Source organism: Leptodactylus fuscus, chromosome 3 (genome assembly GCF_031893055.1).
Source record: "Leptodactylus fuscus isolate aLepFus1 chromosome 3, aLepFus1.hap2, whole genome shotgun sequence".
Taxonomy (NCBI): domain Eukaryota; kingdom Metazoa; phylum Chordata; class Amphibia; order Anura; family Leptodactylidae; genus Leptodactylus; species Leptodactylus fuscus.
In genome coordinates this window covers 85,197,195-85,224,128 of record NC_134267.1, presented here as the reverse complement: position 1 = coordinate 85,224,128, position 26,934 = coordinate 85,197,195, and the positions used below count along the sequence as shown (strand labels likewise).

The window sequence follows — 26,934 nt, the reverse complement described above, 5'->3', positions numbered from 1 at the left end:
ACATTATTATGTAGTGACTTTAGCCATCCCTGATCTTACAAGTGACTACGGTTATACAGTCTCATAGCTGTATGTAAAGTAGTGTCTTACTGAAATTGTGCAAAGAATCCACAGATTTATGACATGACTGTAAATGTATTGTTTGGAGGAAAAAACACTGCGATTTGCCTGCAGCGGAAATTCCGTGGAGAGAATTGCGGCATTTTACAGTAAGGGCAAAGTGGATGGGATTCTAGCAAATCCCATGCCCACTTTGCAGTAAAAACTGCTGTGTGGACACACCGTGATTTCCAAAACTGACGCGTTTTTGCAAATCACAGCATGTCAATTACACCTAAGGAAACACCGATGGTTTCCCCATAGGTAGAATTGTAACAAAGTCCTGCTCTATGAGACAGCCCTGGGTCCATGCAGAATATATATAATAAAGTACTAAAGTTGCAGATTTTGCCTATGAAATATAGACTGGGTGTCAGCCTTATTTCCCAGATGAGCATGGACCCAGGCTCTAAGCATCATAGTGACCTGCTCATTCCTTCCTCTCCATAGACTTCTACAGACATGTATCATTTTAATCATGTGACCTGCTGTCTATATACAGATATAGCAGAGATCTTCGGAGTAAGGTTAAAGCCCCACTTAGCAAAACAAATGCTGCTGAAAGAACTGCAGGGCAAACGCATCATAGTTTATTCTGCAGCATTTTTCATTGTGTTTTCGCAGAGTTTTCCCTTGCAGACTTTCTGCTAGCGTTTCTGCAGGCATTATTTATATGCTGGGCGTTTTTGAAAACGCAACTTTTCCTTTTTTGCAATGTCTGGATGGGATTGTAAAACGCAGAACTTTTGCAACGTGGGGCTTCAGCCTAAACATAATTTTAGCAGAGCAAGGCGCAGCAGAAAAACAACCTGATAAGAGCAGAAAGATATTTTGCTCTGATAAGAAATATTATCAAGTTTCCTATAATTGCCTGTACTATTTATGTCAGCAAAGATGGTTTAACAGTTAGTGACCATTTAATTCTACTATGGTGCACATTTTCATGTATGAAATTTGTTAAAACTAAAATATCCCTTTAACTATCTCCAAAACATGTTTAGCCAATTCTGAGAACTCTTCTTCATAAAGTTGTGTTTTATAATAATAATCGCTGCTAATTGATGAAACCTATTTAGAGGCTTGTTAGTGTTAGAGGCACTCCCGATAGCATGTCAGAGAACAGGAGGAGACCAGCACATTGGTATAGGGTTGTTAGTTTTAGTTAAATGAATCATTCATCCATTCATAGTTTTATATAGCATGTCGACAGTTTTTATCAAAATTAACACACAGATATGAACATACATAAGCATGAGTACAAAGGTACAATCATAAGTATAAAGAGGAAGACTATATTGGATGCAAGATACCGAACTATCAGCTGTGAGCAGGAGATCTCACTACCTACCAAAGGAACTACCACATGTTATCATGATAGCCGCATATGTCCCCCACCTCTGCAAAAATGTTTTTCTGCCTGTTATATCTACATGCTGTGACCCCCCTCCTCGTGTCCTCCAACCACATTCGGCTGTATTATTAACATCACTCCACACAGAGAACTAAATGATCCTGCAGTGTCTGTGTTTCTTTCTTTTTAGTTGCTATGATTCATAGGATTTCTCTATCTGCCATGAGCTTGTATGTGTTTCTCTCTTGTTATATACTACTGTACCATCTATGAAACTGTATCACTGAAATTTCCCCATTGTGGGACTATTAAAGGAATATCTTATCTTATCTTACCAGCTAGATAACAAGTATTTTAATGGTTTAGAGGTGTCTCAGTAAGGAGCAAAGTCAAAATTATCCCAGAAGGGAATACTGCAGACTACATCTATGTTTAGAATTGTTATAATTTTTTGAATTTTATCTTTAAGGTCCCTTGTGCCGCCTGTGTTCCTGTGGCCTCTTTGAATAGGAGCCGCGGAAGCACGGCCGCAAAAGCGGACAGGAATATGACCTGTTTGAGTTTTGTGGCCCGGACTGTTAGCCATGTGTAATACACGGTCATACTCAGAAAGCACACTGACATACACCACAGTCGTCTGCCAGGGATCTAAGGGAGTAACAATACTTGAGTCCCAGTTCTGATTAAATGATGAGGTGGCGACAATTACGTGGCATAATATTGTTCTATATGGCTTTGGGAAATGCTCTATTCCAATCCTCTATAGACATATAGATAGATGTAGTAGCTGTGAAAAAAATTTTGTATCATGTTAATTTCACGCTTACAAAAACTGTGTAGCGCGGCCACCATTCATTATGAATGGGAAGCGGCCATGCTACGCAAATTACATAGAATGGAAATTGCAAATTGGACATTCATTTGGTGACTGCTGCATCTGTACCTCAGGAGAGAAAGTGTAGAGGGATGTTCAATGTGCCAGATGTTTTTCTCTCCTATTAGTATGTCTTTAGAATGTGGGAGGAAACCCACCAAAACACATACAAACTCCTTTGCAGATGTTGTCCTTGACAGGATTTGAACCCAGGACTCCACTGCTAACCACTAAGCCACCATGCTGCCCTGTGACAGATTAATTTTAGCAAATTGGTACCAACAACAATAAATCTTAAAAATCAGTCACATATATGCTCAGCACAGTTGTTACATTTCTTTCCCACTCCTCATGGTTGTCATAAGAAGTGTAACAGTTTTTTAGTAGATATTGTCACTCCTTAGGGAGAGACCACCATATAGTCCTCTCTACATCGAGCTGATGAGATGCAAGTACATCGAAACGGCCGTCCTCGATTGAGAGACTATACCTGGCAATAATCCCAGCATCGAAGCAAAACAAAGGCCTCTTGGAAGGTCGAGCATGATACTAAAGGGAGCAGCCTTTATTGGGTTATTTCACTGGAATTCTGTCTTCCTATCTACATCAGGGAAGACAGGCTTGCACATTCCAGTTAGTGCCCTCTATTGGTTTGCAACACTGAGGCAGCAGCAGCTGACTTCCTAATTACATCATGGAAGACAGATTTGCATATTCTTCACATAGTTTTTTAGTACTCAATGTTCCCATCTACTGCTTCACAAGGTATAAGTAATATGAAATTTGTGTTCATTCCTGAGGCATGGTGGGATTGAAATTCTGAATAATTGAAGTGTTTATTAAGAATGTTTATTATACTAATTGTTGAATATAACAGTGAGACTCAAGGTCCTGATATTACAATCTTTGACATAGTTTTACTTTATTTTAAGCTGTTAACACTTAAAACTTTGATCTCAGTTAAATGTTACCCAACCAGGAGTAAATACAGATCAAATGTATGGCACAATGTTCACCCAGAAATCTTTAATTACAGGCATACACCAATGCAATTTACAGTGAAAAAATATAATAAAAACAAATGACCCATTGGCATCAGTGTATCAATCAGGTGCCATACTGCTAACCAGATCACATTGTAATCAAGCTTTACAAAAAATAGTTTTTTTTTTTCATTTCTCCACAAGGACAACAAGCCTTTTGGCACCATAACATTATTTAATTGTAGCTTGATAAACATAATTTCTAATAAACTATTAATCTTAAATAACTGGTGCAAAAATGAGATGCGGTTGCATATGGCAGCCGGAATGCATTTTGGCCCCAGGTATCTATGGAGACCTGTTGGCTGTCTAAAAATAGGACATTAAAAGAAAAAAAATAGTTTTTTGCAGCTATTATTGTCAACTATATAATGATATCACGCATGGACTCTTCAGTACATCCTCAATGGAGATATGACTGTGTCTGGTGACAAAGTCCATTACATTGCTTCAAATTCATCGATTCTCTGTTTGGTGTTGCCCTGCCGGATTTGTCTCAGGGTCCTGTATTTGTCACGGCCCTCTCGAACATTTTGTGTATGTAACATATCGTTGTGTGTCTTCTTGCTTTCATCCCGGGCTTGAGAAAGCTCATTTGTCAAAGCCTAGTAAAGAAATGTAGAAATATTTAATGTCACCATTTAATTTTTAGGACCTAAATTCCTTCATTGCAGTAATAGAAGTTCCTGGAATTAATTGGGTGTTTTCATTCTATGCAGTTGTCCCAATACGGTGTAAAAAGGACTGGCAATGAACTATAAGTCCTATCATAAGTATCTGGTATTAGTTTGGTGGGAAAGATTCAGTGTAAATTAAAGAGAGTTGTTCAGTTTCAGCAAATTTTCCAATATATTTTTCGTATCCATTTTTTACGGATTTCTAGATCTCCGCTTGCTTCTTTGTCCATGATCATGTGATAGACACACAGATGCATGGCTCCTAATCAGGCAGATGTCTGAAACCCAGAAAACGTGAGGAATTGATACAGAAATTATACAGAAAAATTTGATAGCTATCCATTATGCAAACAATAACATTTACTTGCTGAAACTGGAAAACCCCTTTAATATATATATATATATATATATATATATATATATATATATACATACTTATTCTGGAATTAGGAGACTAGTGCACGGTGCTACTCAGCAACTGGCAGCTATCTATACACGTACACGGTAGAATAGCCCACAAGACTCCTAAGCTCAAAATAGAGCTTTTAAATTGATATGTTATATACTAAAGCTTTTCACAGCAATAAGTTTATCAATCTTTTCAGTTCCTCCTCCAGTATAATATGATACCTGCAGCTTGTACTATGTTTTCAATGTGACAGGTTCCCTTTAAGGTAAAAAAAAAGTCAAGAAAGGAACGTAATGACCAACAATAGTTCTAATAAGAAAACAACTATTCATTCAGTATGGTCATTTATTATCTATAAAGACCCAATGTATCTGCACTTACCATTAGCTGCATCTGTACACGCTCATTCTTCTCTACCTCTGTAGTACGCTTTTCCTCTATGCGGCTATCATGGAAATCGTCATTGGTGAATTCTGCACTGTACTGATCTACTCCATCATCTGCCAAGTGCTCATGGACGACGTATTCACTGACTGGTTCATATACCGGTGGAGGTGGAAGTGGGGGAGTACTCATGACCATATGCAGCTCCTCCTTTGTCCTTACAAGATCATTTTGTGCTTCTCTTGCCTGTTAACCATGTAAGAAGAAACAGTGATATTAATATAACATTTATATTGGGTTTCATTTTAGTGAAAAGCATTATATTAGCAAGAACATATGAACAATGATAAATGTCTAGGCGAAAAACAAGGCTAAAGCTAAAATACTTTAAACGTATCATTGGTGGCAGAGTGTCAAATCACTGTGGGTCCACTCAAGGGGAACACATGGAGATTGCAATTTTCCTCAATTTGCACCTGCGGACGACTTTCATTTGCTGCAAGTTACTCCATTAACACTTCTTGTGTCAAGCTGCAACATCCTAGTAGACCACCAGTCCCTTTTGCTATGGTTGTAGATAAAGTAGAATAGCCGCCTTCTCCGGAACTGACCACCAAGTGAACTTACAACTTTGATGAAAGTTTTATACAAACGCGTTTCTGGCCTAAACCAGGGCATCTATCCGTTTTAAGTAAGGAAAGTGGGAGGTGAAGAAAAGAAGTTAACCATGATATATTAATACATTGCATTTGAGGCCAATTTTGGGTGAGATAGAGTTTGTAACTTTTCTACAAAATAAAATAAATATTTTTAATTATATTATAAATTTTTAATATTGAAAGGTGTGCTGCATATTTACTCCATAGGAATTTAATCACTGGCTTTTTAAATGAATTTTATTGCTTTTCACTGACCAAGACAGTCATTTATAAAGGAGCCAGAGTGTGGTAAAATCAGAGTTGGGGGTTTGGCCTAAGGACTCCACAGCCCCACACCTAGAATTAGATAATCAGGAAAATCCATAATGGTGTACTTAGTTACAGTATTCCTAATGGGAACTTCACTGCCTGTTTTCTATTAAAAGGAAGTTTGATGTTTACCACAACACACCCCTAACATAATAGCAAAAAAAAAAAAAAAAAAGGGAACTACACTTTAACCCTTTCCCGACATCCACTGTACTATTCAAGCAGATGTATGGTCTTTAAAGATGGCAGCTACCGGAGCCAATACCTGTGATCAGAGTTCACTGTGGTCGCGGGCATTCCTAATCAGGACACCCGTCCACCAGAGACAGAATTTTACCTTTGACGGCTCCTGCATGGCAAGATTATGCTAACCATCCTGTTTCCTTGACAGCTGGGAGCCTTCTGAAAGCTCCCAGGCTTGTCATTGTATTATAACTATTGAGGCTGGTCTATGAATAGTTATGTAGTGAATCTCCCATAGACTGCAAAACAATTTTATTAAAAATACAAAAATGTTTTTAAAAATATTTTAAAAAATTTAAATCACCTCCCTTTCTCTAGTTTTCCGATAAAAATAAACAAAAACATACAAACAAATTATATATCCCTGTGTTCAACCAGTACAAAAAACCCCCAGTTTTTTCACCATTTCACTTCCCTTTAAAATATCAGACATTTTCCAAAATAATATAACTATAACGTAAATCTGGCTTTGTAAAAAAAAAAAAATTATGACGACTCCAAGAATTTTTTGTTTTCCGGTTTTTCTTATTGCAAAGTTTTGGATGTTTTTTTTGTTTTGTTTTTTTTTTTTAATTCCACCCCATTCTGATTTTTTTCCAGCTTCCCAGTACATTGTAAGGAATATTGAATGGTACCATTACACAGCATAATTTGTCCCACAAACATTAAGTCCCTCCCTCATATGACTCTGTGAACAGAAAAATAAAGTTATGGGGTTTGAAAGATGGGCAGTCAAAAATTAAAACTGAAAAATGCCTTCAGTGGGAAGGTGTTAACAGTCTGTGTATATGGATTGGAGGGGATACCCATGGTGGTATAGGATGGTGAACATCTGGGTTCCCACAATGGGGAGTTTAACAGCCTAAGGCTGCACGCACACGGAGTTACGCCGGGCTTGTAAAAATACTCATTCACAGCCGTACACGCGAGCGCTGCGGACGGCTCCCGAACACTTCCCATTCACTTCAATGGGAGCGCTCATAACTCCGTGTGCATGCAGCCTAACATGACCGAAAAAATTTCAAGCAGCTGACAAATGAATAATCAATTGTCTGTTTTTTGGCAGATACTACCAGAACCTTCTACCACCAAGTTTGCCAGATGCAGTAGCCTTTAGTAGTGTTTTATACTTAAACGCAGTGAATAGCAGGATACGACTGTCACTTGTTTTAGGCTCTGTTTACACTTCTATGAAGCTACAATTTTGATTGTTTTTATCTGATCTGTTTTTTGACTGATGCAAAAGGATGCAAACTGAAATCTTTCTTCATACCATTAAAGTCAATGGTGGGGAAATACTAAAAAGCTGCCTCCTATGCCATTCTCTGTAGATGTCCTGCAATGATAACATTCTGACTACCTGCTTGTGACTGCTGCAGCCAATGACTTATAGTGGCAGCACAGTGGATCAGTGGTTAGCAACGCAGCCTTGCAGTGCTGGAGACCTAGGTTTGATTCCAGCCAAGGACAACATATGTTCTCCCTACACTCTGATGACATAAGGAATGTAGATTTTGAGCTCCATATGGGACAGTGATTGTACAACACTGAAGAATATGATGGCGCTATATAAGTAAGCAAAATAAATAAATAAGGCAGGTAGGTCTTCTGCAGTTAGTGAGGATATCAATGCTGCAGGAACAGTTGTGTAGCAGGGAATTCTGCTTTCTGCCAGAAAAAGGAACCCATTGAAGTCAATGGGAGGCTTTTTTTTCAGCACTGAAATTCCACACCAAATTCCTCTCTGTTTTCCTCCGTGTGAATGGACCCTTATACAAGGCTCAAATCTTGGCAAAAAAATGTAATTAAAGAGGACATTTCCCGTCGTCATAGATGGGCGCATTGTGGGCTTTTTCAGTGTGCACCTTGCTGATGAAGAAATTGATGCTGTTATTTTCGACACCGATATCTTCCCACTGTGAAAAGGGGCTGGCCTTACAGCCCAATGTCATTGTGGGCTGTGAGGAATGCCCCGCCCCTACTGTACTCTTCCATAGACTTGTACTTATCGGGGGGGGGAAGCAATCCTGCCCAGTGATGACGCTAACCTGTAAAGCTTGACTTTCTAACAGTGGGGAGATATCAGAGCTCATAATGGGAAAGCAGCGCACTTTTGGCTTTCCAGAAGTATATGGGTAAGCTCACACAGGGTTTTTTAGTCAGTAATTTGAGGCCGTATCAGCCTCAAAATCCTTACCAAAAAGATGGCTCCCATTGAAAAACGGCTCCCGGAAAAAGAAGTAACACGCTCATTCTTCAGGCAGATGTCATGAAGCGAATCCGCCTGAAGACATTCCCTCCCGACTAGGCCCATTCATTTGGGCCTAATCCGGAGCGGAGTGCACTGCACCGGCATCCAGTCGTAGCTACCCGTATTTTGGTCCGGAACCTCCGCCTCAGGTTCCGGACCAAAAAGCCCCGTGTGAACTTACCCTATAATATTGCACGTCTTTGAGGAAGTGAAAGGTCCTCTTTAACTCAAACATTGGAATAATATAAAATCAATTTATAGCATTCAAAAACAACACAAGCGAATACTAAGAAATATTCAGGGTACAAAGTTAAAAAAAATAAAAAGGAGTCTACATACCCGCTGTTGCCATTCACCGGCTTCCTTTTCTTTATCTCTTTTTGCGTCTTCCAGGATGGAAATCTTGGCTGTATACTCCGCTAGCTCTGCAGCCTAAAAGAAAGTGGCAGACGTTTCATACAATAGAGGTCTACACTGCATATATAGATAAATAACAGTAAACATAGGATACACAATACATTGCTTTTCTCCTTAATAATGACCATTGCAAAAATTGTACAGAATGGACCAACTATGTGAAAAATTTCAGGGCTGCATTTCCGCAACCTCCTGTTGCTCTCTGCTGTCTTATTAGATAGCAGAGATTGCCCAGCTGTAAAAAGAAGCCCTATTTTAGTGATCAATGTCCTGTAAAGGAGTCCATGCACACATTTTGTAGGGTGACTGAGGCTGCCAATTTTAGAACGTGTGGAAATCCATCTAACGTGCACGTGAATACTACGCGGCGGTAGATAAGGATCAGGCTGTTGGATTTCTACTGTCTGTTCCTTTTGTTCATGAGGAGATAAGTTGCTTCCAAACATGACTTGCAATAGCTTTCTCTCCTCACTTATTCAGTACATATCCACTGCTTGGACAATTTCTACCATTTTAATGAATCACTATTTTTTTTTTATTAAAACATGTATGAAACATAACACACATGTGACATATAACACATGCTCTGTTACGCTGGGTTCACACTAGCGTTCGGTCTCCGTACTCAGGAGGCAAATAGGCTGCTTACAGTCACCTCAGGAGGAAGTTTATTTCCTGGGGCAGAATTATAGGAAAGATTTAGGAGACCCCCACACAAATAAATTAATTCTACTGAAATTTGTGGGTTTAGCTTTTTTTGTGTAGGGCATTAGCACTGAAAATACTGGTGCCAAAACAGTGTATGGACGACCTTTTTCCATGTTGTCATGAAAACTATAGTGTGAGTTACTGCAGTGACTGTCACCAGGATCAAGATTAAAGATAGAATGTTCTAGATAGATATGTTTATACCACCTAACAGTTGGCGTAGTCTGCAACATAAATATATGCTATACATTTAGAGCAATTCTGGCCCACATTAACTCAGATTTACTATCTGAGCAGAGTCTAGAAATTGGCTAAAAATGTGCCTTAATTTGTCTCATGATGGCGCATCTCAGCAACTACTTTTTTAGACAGTGAGCAGAGCTTTTCAGTAACTCACATCAGAAAACTGGCAATACTCATACCAGAAATCTATCCCTGTCAATTTTCAGTTTTGCCTAATTCTAGTAGTAGAATTCTGACACATTTTGTGCGTCTCGGAGAATGAACTAAGACTGATGTAAGAAGTGTCAGTCTTAATAGATTCTCCACAAACTTGTATCTAAAGTCTGTCTTCTTTCCTGTCAAGTCCTCTCCCTTATTGAGAAAGGCAAAAAGGTGTCTAAAATAAATTACAAATGTGTTGCACATTATGAAGGACCGTTTTCTGGTGCAATATAAGCAAGAATTGTGGCACATTTAACTTAAAGGGATTCAATCATTAAAATGCAATTTTTTCCCCCTAAGACGTAAGAATAGCCTTAAGAAAGGTTATTACCTTTAGATGTCTTCTCCATACCCCCGTTCGGTAGAAATCCAGTTTTTCTTCTGTATGCAAATGAGTTGTTGTCAGCACTGGGGGCGGTCCCAAGCACTCAAACAGCACTGGGGGTGTCCCAATGCTGCGAGAGAAATCTTCAGTGACACCTCTATCTTCGTCTGGAATGGCTGCTCCTTGCGTCTTTTTCCGGCGCTGGCTTCAAACTTCTAGGCATGCGCAGTCGGCTCTGCCATCAGGCCTTGGGCAGAGCCGACTGCGCAAACCCACGGCAATTTTCCTGTTGCCACTTACACAGTAAACTGGTGTAAGCGGCCATTTTCTTGTGACTGCTTACACAGTAAGCTGCCTGATGGCAGAGCCGACTGCGCATGCCTAGAAGTTTGAAGCGCCAGAAGAAGATGCGGAGAAAGGCATTCCAGACAAAGATGGAGGTGGCGCTGGAGATTTCTCTCGCAGTATTGGGGATGTCCCCAGTGCTGTTTGAGCACTGGGGACGCCCCCAGTGCTGCGAGAGAACTCCTTTACATACAGAAGAAAACAGGATTTCTACCGAACGGCGGTGAGGAGAAGACATCTAAAGGGAGGGAAAGAATAGTCTTTCTTAAGGCTATTCCTACATGTTAGGGAGAAAAAAATAGCATTTTAATGATTGAATCCCTTTAACAATTCTGCCTCAAGATATAAGCAGAAAAGAACACCCTGTGTAAAGCCAGGCCACTAAGACTACATCCCTTCTTTCAGCTTTGCTAGCATTTGTATTGAAGATGCAGGCAACCTTACTGGTCAATAAACTTAGGCAAAAAATAAAAAACCTTGGTAAAAGCAAAGGGTTCAATGGTGTATTACCAGTTGCTCTTTGCTCTTCATCTGATCAAAAGCTTGTCTTTCCAGTTCTTCTTTGGCACGGATGGCAGCAATGCGTTCACCCTCCAGTCTCTCTGCTTCTAACTGAGCTCTTACTCTCTCTTCTTCCAGCTCCTGGGCTTTTCTAATCTGCTCCGATAATTCTGTTCAACAACACAAAGAATGAATCTGAGACAACAGTCAAACAGAAAAGAGCTGAGCTTTCACACATTTACATTTAGATTTTTTTTCCATACTGATATGTTGCAATCTTACTGATTTTCCAATGTTTTAGTCAAGGTACATACAGAAATAGTTGATGCAATTCTTCAATCAGATTGTAGAAATAGCAGGTGCCAATACCTTTTCAAATATTTTTTTAGCAACTGGTTGACTTTTTTCTGTGTCCAGAAAGGAACATAACTTAGAATATAAAATGTAAAAATCAAGTTCTTACAGGAAGAAGATGAGGATACGCCTCTTAACAAATTAGGCAAAGTCACTCCAGCGCACAGGGAATCATATGTAATGCCAGTCTGGATGAATTCCCTTTTATCCCCTCTCCTGACAACATGCTAACATTTCATTTCCATATAATTCAGATATCTATATTTAAAAATTCTACATATTCCTTGGTGGCAAGTAGCACTCACTGAAAAGATGTACACAAATAACATACACAGAAAGATACACAGAGAATTATAGTTTGTGATCAAAGCTTATATTTTAATATGAGTATTGCAAGTCACTTTCACACCAGACTCCTAAACCATGATCATGCACCATATATTTAATTGCCATTTTTATTTTATTTTTATAGTTATTTACTCAAATTTTTTTCTGCAAATGCAGTTTTTACACTGTCCTGGCCACTTTCCAAAACCGGGTGTGAGGTTGTTGGGCCATTGGGCTAGCAATTTTATCCTCATTTACCCTAGTTTTCTCGATGTGTCCTGAAGCACTGCAAGCCTCCCATGCTGTCTGGAGCCGGGCCCGACGTCACTTCCGGAAGTGACGTCACGGCTCAGCTCCGGACCAGAAGCAAGAGAAGATAAATATTATGTGCCAGCTTCCCAGGCACTATTGCGCATGCACACAGAAGAAGAGGTGTCCCTTCCCTGGATGACACGTCGGCCCGTTCCAGAGGAAATGGGAAGTATAATGAAGATGGGAGGGTGAGGCTTTTACACGGATATAATGGGTCAGGATATGGATTATACTGATGACCCGTTAGCGGAAAGGTAAAAAATGTAATATATGCAGGTCACATGATCTACATAGATATTACTGAAATACTAAACAATTTGGGTAAAAAAAGATATATTAGAACGTTGGAGGGGGGGGGGGGGGCACGGGGACTTAGCCAGGAATTGTCAACTTATCGTGGACAACCCCTTCAAGGCTAAGGCCCCATGTAGCAAGCTGCAGCAAGACGCAATGCGGGAAAAACCACAGCAGCTACACATCAGTTTCCCCCAGTGCTTTTCATAGAAAGTCTGCAGAGGTTTCCTCTGCGCACATTCTGCTTCCATTATACCGATAGGGAAATTGCAGCATTTCCGTAGGTATAACTGACATGCTGCAATTGGGGAAAAACCGCAACAGTTTTGGAAATTGCAGTGTGTCCACTGTGCGTATATTTCCGCAATGTGTGGATGGGATTCACTAGTTTTTTTGAGCCAAAGCCAAGAATGGCTACAAAAGGAATGAGAAATCTATAGGAAGTTCTTATACTGCTGCAGAAAAGCACTGGACCAGGTATGAAAGCTTAAGCATGATCATCATACACCGTGGCTTATTTAGAGCACAGATGGGTTTTTGCAGATAAAGGCATAATGAGGAAAGTTTTTACCAGCTAAATCCATCGAATTTGGAGAGCAGCTGCTACAATTGCATTACAAAGCAGCAAACAGGTATTTGAAGTTGCTGGTGCCTTGCTGTTGTGCATAAACCTACTATTCAACCATGTCTAAACAGCAGAAATGATTAGGGCTAGTTCACACGGGGCTAAAGGGGCGGATTTTGACAGCGGAATCCACGTCATAATCCGCCCCTTTCCATGGTTGTCTATGGAGACCACTAGCTTTCTTTTTTCCGCTATTGACAGCTGCTGATAGCTGAAAAAAAGAAGCGAGCTGCCCTTTCTTCAGGCGGAAGCCGCGGCACGCTGAGCCGCGGCTTCCGCCTAGCGGCAGTACCCTCCGATGTCGGCTCATTCGTTTGAGCCAGCTGCGGAGGGGAAAGCCACAACCGCGATGGTCGTGGCAGGCGGGTTTTGACCAGAGAGTGACGCGGATTGGTGTCTCTCTCGGTGTCAAAACCCGCCCCACATGTGAACGAGCCCTTACAGTGGGCCCAGACATACATGAAGACTAATTTTGAAACAGTCTAGTTAACTGATAAATGCTGTTCAACCCTGGATGGTCCAGATGGATGGATAATGGCCTGTTACATTAGCAAGGAGGTGGCTGAGTTACGTTTTGAGTTGGAATCATGGGAAGAGAGTCTCTTTACGGTCCCTGAAGGTGTGAAAATGACCTCTGCAAAGAATCTAGAGTTTTTGACTGGCCACTTTCTTGGTATAAAAAGTGCCTTCTGTAGCATAATCATCATCTTTATGCATGATATTGCATCATCTCATGCAACAAAGAATACTTCTGAGTCATTGGCTGCTATGGGAATAAAAAGAGAGGAACTCATTGTGTGGCCACCATAACCTCAACCCTAATGAGAACCTTTGGAGTATCTTCAAGCAAAATATCTATAAAGGTAGGAGGCAGCTCTCATACAAATAGCAGCTATGGGAGGCTAATCTGACATCCTGTAAAGAAATTCAAGCACAAACTATCCAAAGACTCTCAAGTTCAAAGGATTCAAGAATTGTAACAGTGATATCAAAGAAGGGGTCTTATGTTAACATGTAACTTGGTCTGTAAAGAAATTTTTGATTGAAATAGCTTTTGATTTCAGTAAATGTGACCTAATTGAACTACTGACCATTTTAAGTTCTTTACAACCTATAAAACGTTTTGTGCATAATAATTTGGAACGATGGTTTTGATTTTTTAATTTGTGAAAAAAAATCATCATTGGAATGTTTGTCCAATAAAATATGACCTATATTATGCTGTTATTTGCATCAACCATTTAGGAAAATCAGAGAAAAATATCATTTGCATAATAATTTGGAACACGGTGAAGGTGCATGGACTGCTGGAGGATGCACTTAATTTATGATGAGACACACACAGGGGATATGAAGACCAGTACTAAAATTGCTTTTCACATTGTTTCTACAGATTTCTATACCTTTTTCTGCCCTCCGTGTCTTCTCTTCATAATCCTGCAACCTGAGCACGAGTTCCTCCTTCTCTCTTATCATTAGTTCCTTCTCTTTCTCTATTGCTTCCCTCTTCTTCTTCTCATTTTCAAGCTGTTGACTGTATTGGGAACAATAGACAAAAATTATCTAGCACCTCAAGTGGATATAATCTAGTGGTAGTATAAATGCACTTCACTAACAGTACTTGATCACTATGCACACATTTTTATAGGGTTTTTGGTATATTTCAGATTAAAATCACATGCAAAAACTCCCTGGTTTTTGGAAACGTGAATACCAGTTTAGTGTTTTCTTAAAAAAAATTGTTGTACCTACATTTTCAATATTTATTTGGAATATAGCGCTTCTAAGGTTATATTGAGCTATTGTAAAGAGCATCCAAAAAAAATTAAGGACACAAAAAGTTCTGCATGTAGGATTTTTTTATTCCATAAAATGATGGATACTGGAACAAAACTTCTATGGACCCCATAGTAGTCATTGGTGTCCATCATTTTAAGGATCTCTTACTTTCACTGTCTGCTCCTATAACAGACCAGAACAACAGGAAGTTAGTGTGAAAGCAGCCTTAATAACTATCGGTTTATAGAATGTTACTTAAAAATATAGTGTAATTATTTGTGAGCCATGTATCAGTAAAATACTGGGCTTCTTCTCACCGCTCCAGCTGCTTTTGAGTCTTCTCTTCTTTGGCTTGAGCTTTCATCTGCTGAACTTCGATAGTGTCTGGCTTCCTGCGGCGCATGTACAGCTCGTGATTACCCATACAAAGCTGCAAGATTCTCTTGTTAATTCTCAGGCGTGGAGCATAAAAGACAAAGTCCTGAAATGACGAGAGAAATGAATTACACCATGGCACCACTTATTGATAATTACAATAATAACTGCAAACTATGTTAGGGTAAGTTCACACAGTGATTTTTGGTCCGGAACCTGAGGTCGAGGCATCCAGCCGCGCAACCGGCTGCGGATTAGGCCCAATGAATGTGCTTAGTCTGGAGGATGGAGTGTCTTCAGGCCAAATCACAAGGTGACTCGGTCTGAAGAATGAGCATCTCGGTTTTTTTTTTCTGGGAGCCAGAAGAAACAGCTCCCGGACAAAAACTCCTGAGCGGCTCCCATTGATTTCAATGGGAGCTGTCTTTCTGGTCAGGGTTTTGAGGTGGATACAGTCTCAAAATCCTGACCAAAAATCTCCATGTGAATTTACCCTCAAAGGTACATACAGTATTAATAATCTTTAAGGCTGGGTTGCTTAAAGGGCGTATCCTTAGGAAAGGTCACAAATATATGATTGTGAGGTACCGACAAGCTCCTCCCACATGGACCAATATACAGCTCATCCATCCAAGGGCAGCCAGTCAGTCCCCCACCAATCAGATATCATGACCCATCCTAAGAATAGGAAATAAATGAAAAAATGTTGTCAACCCCTTTAAATTACTGTATAACAAACCTCAAATGCATCTAGATTATACAGTATTACAGCATCAAAGTTCATACAATCTTATTACCAGTAATATAATAAGATATGTACACATGTATACTAGCTTTATTTCCTAAGCATCTATGGATTTGGAAGCTACAATTTGGTATAACTACATCTAACAGTCCCAATTTTTTCAGGACAAACTTGGTAACCAGACTGTGAAGGAGGCAGGGTTCTTGAAATCCCACCCAAAAGTAAGAATTCTCATTTGGTTTGTGGCAACTTAAACGTTGGGAAGTTCTGTAAATCAAGTACACTGAATCAAATTGGTTAAAAAAATTATTGATTCTTAATCCCTTGGCACAAAATTACGTACATGTATGTTATTGGGCATGACAGGCTGTATGGAGAGGGCTCAGGAGCTAAATATGTAAAATATAGGTTTGTATAATGCATACCGTATTAGACGCACTGGACTATAAGACGCACCTAGGTTTTAGAGGAGGAAAATAGGGAAAAAAAATTTTGAAGCAAAAACTGGTAAAATATTTAATATATGGGAGTTGTAGTTTTGCAACAGCTGCAAGGCCACATTGACAAGTGACCCTGCAGCTGTACGGGGATGCATAGAGTGTTTTTTTTTGCGGGGCCAGAAGTACTTTTTAGTTATACCATTTTGGGGAATATCTATTGCTTAGATCACCTTTTATTGAAAAAAAAAAACCGGTGGTTTATGATATATGATTTTCTACTTTTATATATATATTCTAGGGACAGGAGGTGATTTAGAACTTTTATTTATTTCATATTTTTATTATATATTTTTAAAGCTTTTTTTTTTTTTTTTTTTACTATTTTATTCCCCCCCCAACTGTATTGCCGTCTATGGGACATTCTGTCTATTAGTATTACGGCTGGTCATAGAGACCAGCCGCAATACTAATACAGCAGTGACAGGCCGCGGAGCCTCATTAGGCTCCCGGCTGTCACCCGAACAGGTCGGCTCCTGCGATATCGCCGCGCAGGAGCCGGCCTGCAACTTTACAGGTACGGGGCCGGTGGGGACCGCCCCCGGGGGAGAAGAGGCCACCGATACTGACCCGGCATCCGCTGTACTAGAGAGGCGGATGCCGGGGAGGGATAGACGCCGGGGCCTGAGACATCGCTGCCCTGCCCTGCATGAAGCCAGCGGCGGGGGGACAGAGGAGCGGAATAGCATCACTCCTCCCGCTGCTGGCTTCATGCAGGGCAGAGGAGCGCAGCGATGTCGCAGGCCCCGGCACCTGTAATGGCGTCTATCACTTGCCGGCTTCCGCCTCTCTATTACAGCGGATGCCAGGCACCACATTCGGCCTATAAGACGCACCCTTCTTTTCCCCCCAAATTTGGGGAAAAAAAAGTGCGTCTTATAGTCCGAAAAATACGGTATTTAATAAATAGATAGATAGATATAATATACAGTCAACACCCTACAATAACAGCCAGTTGGAGCCGCTTGAGATGCCGCTGGCCATCAGAACTAGAAGCCTATTGAAGACTCCCAGGCTTGTCATTACTATAATTCTAATAGTGTAACAGAAGTCAATGGATTTTATTATACCCTGCACTCCCTAGGGGGTCTGAAAATAAAAGTAAAAAAATAAATAAATAAAGAATATAAAAGGTTTTTATAAAAGGTAAATTGAATAAAAAAAGATCAAACCATCAGACCTTCCCCAAAATGATTTCAATAAAAACGACATCCTGCATAGAAAGCTCAATATACATAAATCTGAAAAAGTTACCGATGTCAAAACATGGCAACACAAAGAAATTTTTCTATTTTGCAAAGTCTTTAAAAGGTATTAAAACATTACAAATACTATACAAATGTGGTATTACCGTGATCATACTGACTCACACAATATTGGTAATACGTCATTTTTAGCACATAGTGAATGTGTTAAACACATAAGAATTTTTCCAGTTCCACCACATTCTGAATTTCTTTCCAGCTTCCCAGCACATTGCACAGGATATTGAATGGTGCCATTACAACGTACAATTTGTTCCACAAACCATAAGCCATCATGTGGCAAAAACCAAAATTGGATCGGTCTTTAAGGGGTTAAGGTAACACTTACAGGTGCCTTCTTGTCAATCGGTTTAATAATGAACTTCTTGTCATTGAAGGAAATATTCCTGATTTCACTCCAGGGGAAGCCAATCTTTGGAGTCAATCTAAAAAAGAAGAGGAAAGCAAAATATTTAAAATAATAATTACCTTAGGCCCCTTGCAGACGGCCGTGGACGAGTTCAGTGTATTATCTGGGCTTTTCCCTGACAGCACACTGGCCCATTCATTTCTACCAGCCTGTGTACATGGCCATGTATTACAGTCTGAGCCACAAAATTCAGGACGGGTCCTATAACTGGTTTAGCAGTCATGCTTCTGTGGATCCTAATTATTGAATGAATGGAGCCATAGATCCGGGTAGTGCACATGTACTGGCCATGTCGATCACTCACGGCCAGTGGCCAGCCCATGGCTGTCTGCAAAGAACAGCCGTCTGAAATCATGTTTTTTTGTGGATGCAAACAGATGGCCATCAGTTTACATAGGGATCAATGTAAAAAGAAAACTGATCCATTTTTGAGGACTTAAAGGGATTCTACCATTAAACTACTTTTTTTTCTAATTACCACGTCGGAATAGCCTTAAGAAAGGCTATTCGTCTCCTACCTTTAGATGTGGTCTCCGCCGCGCCGTTCCATAGAAATACCAGTTTTAACCGGTATGCAAATGAGCTCTCCGCAGCAATGAGGGCGGGCCCCAGCGCTGAAAGGCCGATGAGCGCATCCCCATTGCTGCCCGAGAGCTCTTTCCTGCGCCGCCTCCTTCTTCTGCAGCAACTCCGCCTCTTCTGGCTTCTCTTGCTCTTGTAGTTCTATACAGGAGCATAAAGAGGCCACCCCAAAATGGCCACCGGCCGGCTCCTGTATTGAACTGCAAGAGCGGCTACCCAAAAATGGCCGCCGGCCATTTTTGGGTAGCCGCTCTTGCAGTTCAATACAGGAGCCGGCTGGCGGCCATTTTTGGGTAGCCACTCTTGCAGTTCAATACAGGAGCCGGCCGGTGGCCATTTTGGGGTAGCCGCTCTTGCAGTTCAATACAGGAGCTGGCCGGCGGCCATTTTGGGGTGGCCTCTCTATGCTCCTGTATACAACTACAAGAGCAAGAGAAGCCAGAAGAGGCGGAGTTGCTGCAGAAGAAGGAGGCAGCGCAGGAAAGAGCTCTGGGCAGCAATGGGGACGCGCTCATTGGTGTTTCAGCGGTGGGGTCCGCCCTCATTGCTGCGGAGAGCTCATTTGCATACCGGTTAAAACTGGTATTTCTACGGAACGGCGCGGTGGAGACCACGTCTAAAGGTAGGAGACGAATAGCCTTTCTTAAGGCTATTCCGACGTGTTCATTAGAAAAAAAGGTAGTTTAATGGTAGAATCCCTTTAAGGGTCATGTGTAGTCTGAGTCTAGTCCCTAGCACACAAAAGTACATGGTGTACTAAATGTGCAGTCTCGAACAACTTGATATACAAATAATCGTAGGTGTTTTACAGGAGAGACTTGGAAGACGGCCACAAAAAGTGCTTGGCAACATATTGAATATCACAATGGCTACAAAGCTTTCCCCCAAAAAACACTGTCAAGTTATTAAGATGCTCTCCAACTGGAATTCTTGAATTCTTCAACTAAAACGCAAAACTGACAACTGAACTATCGTGTTTGGGTTTATAAGGGCTTTGACAAGTCTAGGAAATCTGGCTTGCAAAGCAGTAAATAGCAGTGAGGAACTTCATAAAAAACAAACATTACATAGTACAAGCATCTGGCATTTCTGAGGTCTTCTAAGTTACATTTTTCTGCTCTGTGCTGTATTTTGTCAGTCCCTACAACTTGCAAAACCTGTTTGTATCTCCATAGTGACACTGTAGGTATCCCGTATTTCAAATAATGAAAAAAAAGTACTGGCAGTTTCTATTACGTAACCCACAGACAGGCACTCCTTGTTTCTCCACAGGGTGGAATCTGTAATGCTGGCAGCTTGCGAAAGAATGACTTCATGTACTCCTTTCTATTTCTCCAGACAGGGCTGGGGGCTCACCACACCTTGTACTGAGCCTCTGGCTCTCAAGTATTCCAGAACATATCGAGACTCCCATTACCTGGCAGGGTCTCCACATATAACACTGGAGTTTACATTCTAATATGATGTATCTTTCCTTATTCTTTATAGCTCCATATGTTTAAAACATGGAACTAACTTAGCCTTCATTCTACTGTGTATGACTAAAAAAGCTTGCACAGCACAGAGTAACAACTGTGGAACCAAACTTTAAATATATATATATATATATATATATATATATATATATATATATATATATATATATATATGTGTATATATCCTATTAATATTACAAATATGAAATTTTGTGAGTTTGGATGTTTGTGGGTTTGTGTGTTTGGATGTTCGTTCCTCAATCACACTCGAACGGCTGAATGGATTTCCTAGAAATTTCACACACACCTATATATTGGCCAGGAAGGGGTAATAGGCTACTTTAAAAGTGTCTCACTCACCCCAAAACACCACCGCGACCCTCCAAAGTTGTCGCCTGGTCCACTGTCGGCCCAGGCATGACATCAGCGCAGGTAGTTAGACGCCACTCCAATTGGTGCATGGCGGTGTGTGGGCGAGATAGGGAGCCAGCACAGCGGCCCATAGGTTGGCGCCGAATTGTGGGCGTGGCCAGCGCGCGGGGACTCCTCGCTGAACATGGCGGCTGCCCGCATGCTTCCGAACGCCGCTCACATGCCGCCTGGCCACACATTGCCTCAGGCCGGCGTAGCATGCAGCAGCGCACCCGGCCCGAACAAGCCCAGCCACACCTACCCTTGAACTGTGCAACCGGGAACACACACAGAACGGAAAAGACTGGACACACAGCTCCCCAGCATCTACATGGGGTGGGGAGGCACGGGTGATCAGTAGGGGGGGGGGTTGCTGGTTTGGGTGAGGTGCTGGTGGTAGGAGTTACACAGGGTGCCGGGGAGGTGGGGGGGCATCGGGTTTCACACCAGAGGGCAGAAGGCAAGTAGGGGGGAGTGGGGCCAAATTGCACATGTGGAAAGGGGGGGGGGTAGCTGAGGTCACGGGTGGTGCTGGGGGGGGAAGGGTTAGATGTAGGTGGTGACTGGAACGCAAGGAAAGGCCATGGGGGCCACGGGTCGCGCAAGGGTGCATCGCGCAAGGGTGAGGGGACAGCGGACGAAGTCGTGGGTTATAGCTAATATATATATATATATATATATATATATATATATATACACACACACACATACATACACACACACAAACACACACCTATGATACACAGACACACACATATATAGTTATAAAATAATTACTCTAAACCAGCTTTTCATTATGTAAATCTGATCAATCTGGCAATAAGACACTATGACAGTCCCATCTGGCATCAATATTCATTGAGCAGGACAGACACCCAGGCACCATACACCAATGAACTCCTTGCTTCTGGCACAAATTATTAGACCAGTCTCCAAACACGTCTTAAGCTTATAATCGTGATTCAATATAAAGTGATACATCTCATAGTATAATGAAATAGGCCATATCTTCTGCCAACCTATGTGTAAGTATTTATAAGCTGCTTGGTCACTACTGTATACTGGTTATCTCACATTGTCATTTTTATCTATCCATGGTATCGGTAACAAAGAGATGATTGCTATGGGTTCCATCTTTTACTTGAAAGGGAGTCTCAGATCGCCTGTTCTTGTGCACTGCTACTCCATTCAGAGTCTACTGGGAATATACATTTATCTTCAGTTAAAGAGGACCTTTAATGTCCTCATCAAGGGGAGGTAATATACACCACTAGAAAGCCGACTAAATTTCCCAATATACGTCCTGGTTCTGGAGATATAGGTGCTGTTAATTTCATCACCGATATCGCCCCGCTATTAGAAGGACGGGTCTTACAGCTATATTGGTGCTGAAATTACAGCACTGATATTTTCAGCAATTCAGCACACTATCAGCTCTCTAGCGGTATATAATACTGCATATTGATGAGGATGTGAAAGGTCCTCTTTAAAGCCTAGTTTGAAGTTTCTGTGTACTTTTTACAGATCTACTTACTTGTCATCATGCTCATAAATGTTTAATCCCAAAGAGTCAACTCCGAGCCACAGGTCAGTGCCTTTCTTATTCTTGATTTCAAAGTAGTTAATGCCATACATCTCCAAGTCTTGAGCTATCTTCAGATACTCCAGCATTGCATCTTCTCTGAAAAGCAAGAACATTTAGATGCCTCAAAATAAATGATCAGCTAATATTACTGTAGTAGAAGTAAAAATTCACAGGTTATAATTATGATAAGTTCACACTTGCATTCGGGTTTCCATTCTTCAGGTCCGCTTGGGGGCCCGAAAAACGGAAACCCTATCTATTTAAAAAAGCGGTTACCCACGGACCTCAGACTATAAAGCAGGACTTTTCTCTCCGCATATTTTAAGCAGAATGGAGGACGGAATCCCTGAATGCTACTGTGAACCAACCAAGCCACTCAAAGATTTAGGAAGAGACAGTCAATAGGATGTGAGCCAAGTATGAGCATAGTTCTAGAAAATTGACAAGGCTGACTAGTATGGAATGACAGGTTCCACAAACCACAACATGGCATATTACGAAAATGTCACATTACATCTTCTTCCAAAACAAACCAAAATAACTTGCAGAGCTTATTGGAAACGCAGCTTTTTTTGTTGCAGATTTTGTGTTTTTTTGAGCCAAAGCCAGGAGTGGATTGATCAGAAGGTAGAAGTATAAGAACTTCCTATATATTTCCCATTCCTTTTGTAGCCTTTCTTGACTTTGGCGTTTTCGCAACATAGGGCCTTAGCCTCAAGCTGCAATTCTCAGGCGAACGGAACTGGGTTTCAATATTTGCATTGCAAAGGACTGAAGCTGAACCCAACCACACAGCAATAAATGACATGCTATAGTATCAAAACCTGAAGCAAAAGACAATATATGCTGTGAGTTTTATACACAATGAGGCAGATTTATCAGCCATTCTACACCAGTTTTCTGGCAAAGATCCGCTGAACACATGGACCGAGTTTCACAGGTGAAACTTGGTTGTGTGAATCTAGCCTAAGGGACGGTTCAGATTTGCGTATGTATTCCGTCCGGTTAGAGTCCGCATGGAGACCCCCCGGACGGAATACAATCGCAACTGCAAGCGCTATGCAGTTAAAGCACACGGACCCAATAGACTATAATGGGGGCCGTCTGCTTGCAGCACACTACCCTTACGAATCATTTGTGCGGGCAGTGTGCGGCAAGCACACGGACCCCATTATAGTCTATGGTGTCCGTGTGCTTTAACTACACAGTGCTTGCAGTTGCGTTGGTATTCCGTTCGGGGGGGGGTCCTCATGCGTACTCCCCTGGACGGAATCCGAACGCTAATGTGAACCAGGGGAAAGACTCTTTGTAGCACTAATGATTCTCTGCAAAGCTACATTAAAAAGGGACTACATGGAGATATATACAGCCAGGTCGCAGCTACAAACACAGTCTATGTAATAGCAACCAGAAAAAACTTACTTGAGCATACCACGATGTTCTGAGTGCCACACCTGAATCCTCTCCTCCCACTGATCTCGGGAAAGCTTGTGTTGATCCAACACTCTAGAAATTTGAAACACACGCTGATTAGATTAAATTCCTACAAGTCATGGACATTTATAAATTAACAGCAAAATAAATGTATAAATAAAAGCCTATCCAATGCTAAACATTCAGCACACACATTTAATGAGTAACTCCCATTTTAGTTTATTATGCCATTGTGTTGGGGGAAGGGGGGGGGTTAACATTTTTGTAATAGCTGTGAGTCAGCCTGCCCTCACTACTGCCCATCTGACTGGTGGTTCTCATGCTCTGGTGTACACTGTTAAGTTAGTGACCTGGGGATTTTATACAATGAAGTCTAGATGCCATATAGGGGTTGAAGGGTGAATGCTACAAAATCCCTTAGAACTACCTTGCATTTGAAGTGCATAGCATTTCTTTGTATACTGGATCTGTATTGGGAGACTAGCCCAGTGTCTATGTGTGCTTTGTAGGGTTCAGTTTGAAGACGGCTCCATGTCTAATGGACTTCCTCTGGAATTGTCTGTATTCTGGAGGAAGAGATGGTAAAGTCCATTGGGAGAAGCACAATCCACTGATTCTGGCCACTTAGGCCCTTATTGCTCAGAAGATAGGGCATCATGTTACCAGCCCAGTCAGTAGTTCTATAGCAAAGTGGTGGCTGGCAACCACCAGCACACTCATTTGTCATCTGTCAATGAAGTGGAGAAATAAGGGGCCTTATCAGGGAAGCCAGGCAAGTTTCCTGACATGTATTTGAAAAACACTTTATTTGCCATGCTCGACAATTTCGAATGAGAACCTGGAGATGGGAATAACCCTTTATCTATCACATTTTCACTTATACACTCACCTCTGTGCTAGAAGACGTTCTGAGTTCAAGTATCCAGACTTGTGGGTGTCCCGATTGTAGTCTCCAAACTTGGCTTGCACAGCATAAGAGCCAAGGAGGACAGCGGTCTCAGGGGGACAATAAACTTCATCACTCAGGATACTTTCTTTGACTTGCAGGAAAAATAGTTTCTGAGTGATGTCCTGGATGAGCTCTTCAGACACATCCTCAGGGAAAAACTTGGCACGGAACTTGAAGTGAAGAGGATTCTCTTTTCTAACTTCTTGTGCAGATACCTGCAAAATATTAAGTGGCCAAAATCAGTGCCATGAAATGGCACAAAGATAGCGCTATACTGGTTAAGCTGAAACATACAAGCACAATGTAGAAAGCAGTAAATCAGAAGAAACGTAAAAAGTTTGTGGTTTATTGTTGTAGACAAACACGAAAACCATCTTTCTCAATGTTTTTGTTTTGCTGTAGTCTACACATGAACCATGAATGCTTGTGAAGCAATATGTTATTTATGTATGTTATTTTATTGTTTAGTCTATGACTGGTTAGTGATGTGGTCAGTGATTTAGTTACTGTACTGTTGGGTCACCGGTTACGAATAAAAGCAAATGACTCAACTTCATGTGCTAGTCACATCTATTCTTAGAAGGTGTGATTTGTAGTACTTTTAGAGGTGTGGCATTGATGTCATTGTTGTAGCACAAAAGGGCACATCTCAACTGCTAATCCCATTTAGGGTAAGTTCAAACAGGGCTTTTTGGTCCGGCACCTGAGGCAGAGGCTGCCTCAGATACCGGACCAAAATACGGGTAGCTGCAACTGAATGCCGATGCACTGCACTGCATTGCGTACACTCCGCTCCGGATTAGGCCCAATGAATGGGCCTAGTCGGGAGGAGGGAGTTTCTTCAGGCCGAATCGCGAGGCAAATCGGCCTGAAGAATGAGCATGTCGCTTCTTTTTTCCGGGAGCCAGAACAAATGGCTCCCTGATAAAAGAACTGACCAGCTCCCCTCCCATTGATTTCAATGGGAGCCATCTTTTTGGTCAGGATTTTGAGGCGGATACGGCCTCAAAATCCTGACCAAAAAACCCCATGTGAACTTACCCTCAAACTAACAAAATTACTCTATGACTTTTCCCCGTTTCAATACATTAGGGAGCATATGCAATATATGCAACTGGAACTAAGTCTACTAATAGTCCTAAGGGGACATTCACACACAAAAAGGAGCCCATTGAAGTCAATAGGAGGCTTTTTTCAGCGCTGAAATTCCACACCAAATTCCTCACTATCTTCCTCCATGTGAATGGAACCTAAATCTAATTCCAGTGTCAGATCTTCTAGTTGTAAATGCTAGGTAAGCTACAAATGCTGTCCTTACTGCAATGACATGTCACCACAGCCAATGAAAAAGAAGGTATTTATATAATGGAAAGGTATTTATACTTATTATCATGAGATACAGTCACACAGGCCTTGCCTGTGTAATCTAAAAATATCAGATTTAGATTAGGTGACTAGGCAATTTGTCATTTTACTGTACATTATCACAATGTTGTTCATGAAACTCCACATTCAAAGACTACCAATTTTTTTTTTTAAATATTTTGCTGTGGTTTTTTTTAGCCAAAGCCAAGAGTGGCTAAAAAAGGAATGGGTAATACAGTGTTGGCCAAAAGTATTGGCACCCCTGCAAATCTGTCAGATAATACTCATTTTCTTCCAGATTGCAATCACAAATTCTTTGGTATTATTATCTTCATTTAATTTGTCTTCAATAGAAAACCACAAAAAAAAATTGTCAAAAGCCAAATTGGATATAATTCCACACCAAACATAAAAAAGGGGGTGGACAAAAGTATTGGCACTGTTTGAAAAATCATGTGATGCTTCTCTAATTTGTGTAATTAACAGCACCTGTTACTTAGCTGAGGCACCTAACAGGTGGTGGCAATAACTAAATCACACTTGCAGCCAGTTGAAATGGATTAAAGTTGACTCAACCTCTGTCCTGTGTCCTTGTGTGTACCACATTGAGCATGGAGAAAAGAAAGAAGACCAAAGAACTGTCTGAGGACTTGAGAAGCAAAATTGTGAGGAAGCATGAGCAATCTCAAGGCTACAAGTCCATCTCCAAAGACCTGAATGTTCCTGTGTCTACCGTGCACAGTGTCATCAAGAAGTTTAAAGCCCATGACACTGTGGCTAACCTCCCTAGATGTGGACGGAAAAGAAAAATTGACGAGAGATTTCAATGCAAGATTGTGCGGATGGTGGATAAAGAACCTCGACTAACATACAAACAAGTTCAAGCTGCCCTGCAGTCCGAGGGTACAACAGTGTCAACCCATACTATCCGTCGGCGTCTGAATGAAAAAGGAGTGTATGGTAGGATACCTAGGAAGACCCCACTTCTTACCCAGAGACATAAAAAAGCCAGCCTGCAGTGTGCCAAAACTTACCTGAGAAAGCCAAAAACGTTTTGGAAGAATGTTCTCTGGTCAGATGAGACAAAAGTAGAGTTTTTTGGGAAAAGGCAT

At 41.2% G+C, this 26,934-nt stretch overlaps 1 protein-coding gene across 1 annotated transcript in view; it reads right to left on the bottom strand.

The window, feature by feature from the left end:
* Positions 1-3,151: 3,151 nt before the first annotated feature.
* The window catches only part of EZR (ezrin), a 61,723-nt gene continuing 37,940 nt past the window's right edge, over positions 3,152-26,934 (bottom strand). Inside the window, exons 5-14 of the mRNA XM_075267879.1 lie at positions 24,398-24,672; positions 23,497-23,580; positions 22,024-22,170; positions 17,941-18,037; positions 15,048-15,211; positions 14,355-14,485; positions 11,049-11,209; positions 8,639-8,731; positions 4,835-5,083; positions 3,152-3,972 (exon numbers count right to left, since the gene is read on the bottom strand). Coding sequence (XP_075123980.1) covers positions 3,808-3,972; positions 4,835-5,083; positions 8,639-8,731; positions 11,049-11,209; positions 14,355-14,485; positions 15,048-15,211; positions 17,941-18,037; positions 22,024-22,170; positions 23,497-23,580; positions 24,398-24,672 — 1,566 coding nt within the window. The 3' untranslated portion in view covers positions 3,152-3,807. The remainder of the gene's footprint in view (positions 3,973-4,834; positions 5,084-8,638; positions 8,732-11,048; positions 11,210-14,354; positions 14,486-15,047; positions 15,212-17,940; positions 18,038-22,023; positions 22,171-23,496; positions 23,581-24,397; positions 24,673-26,934) is intronic.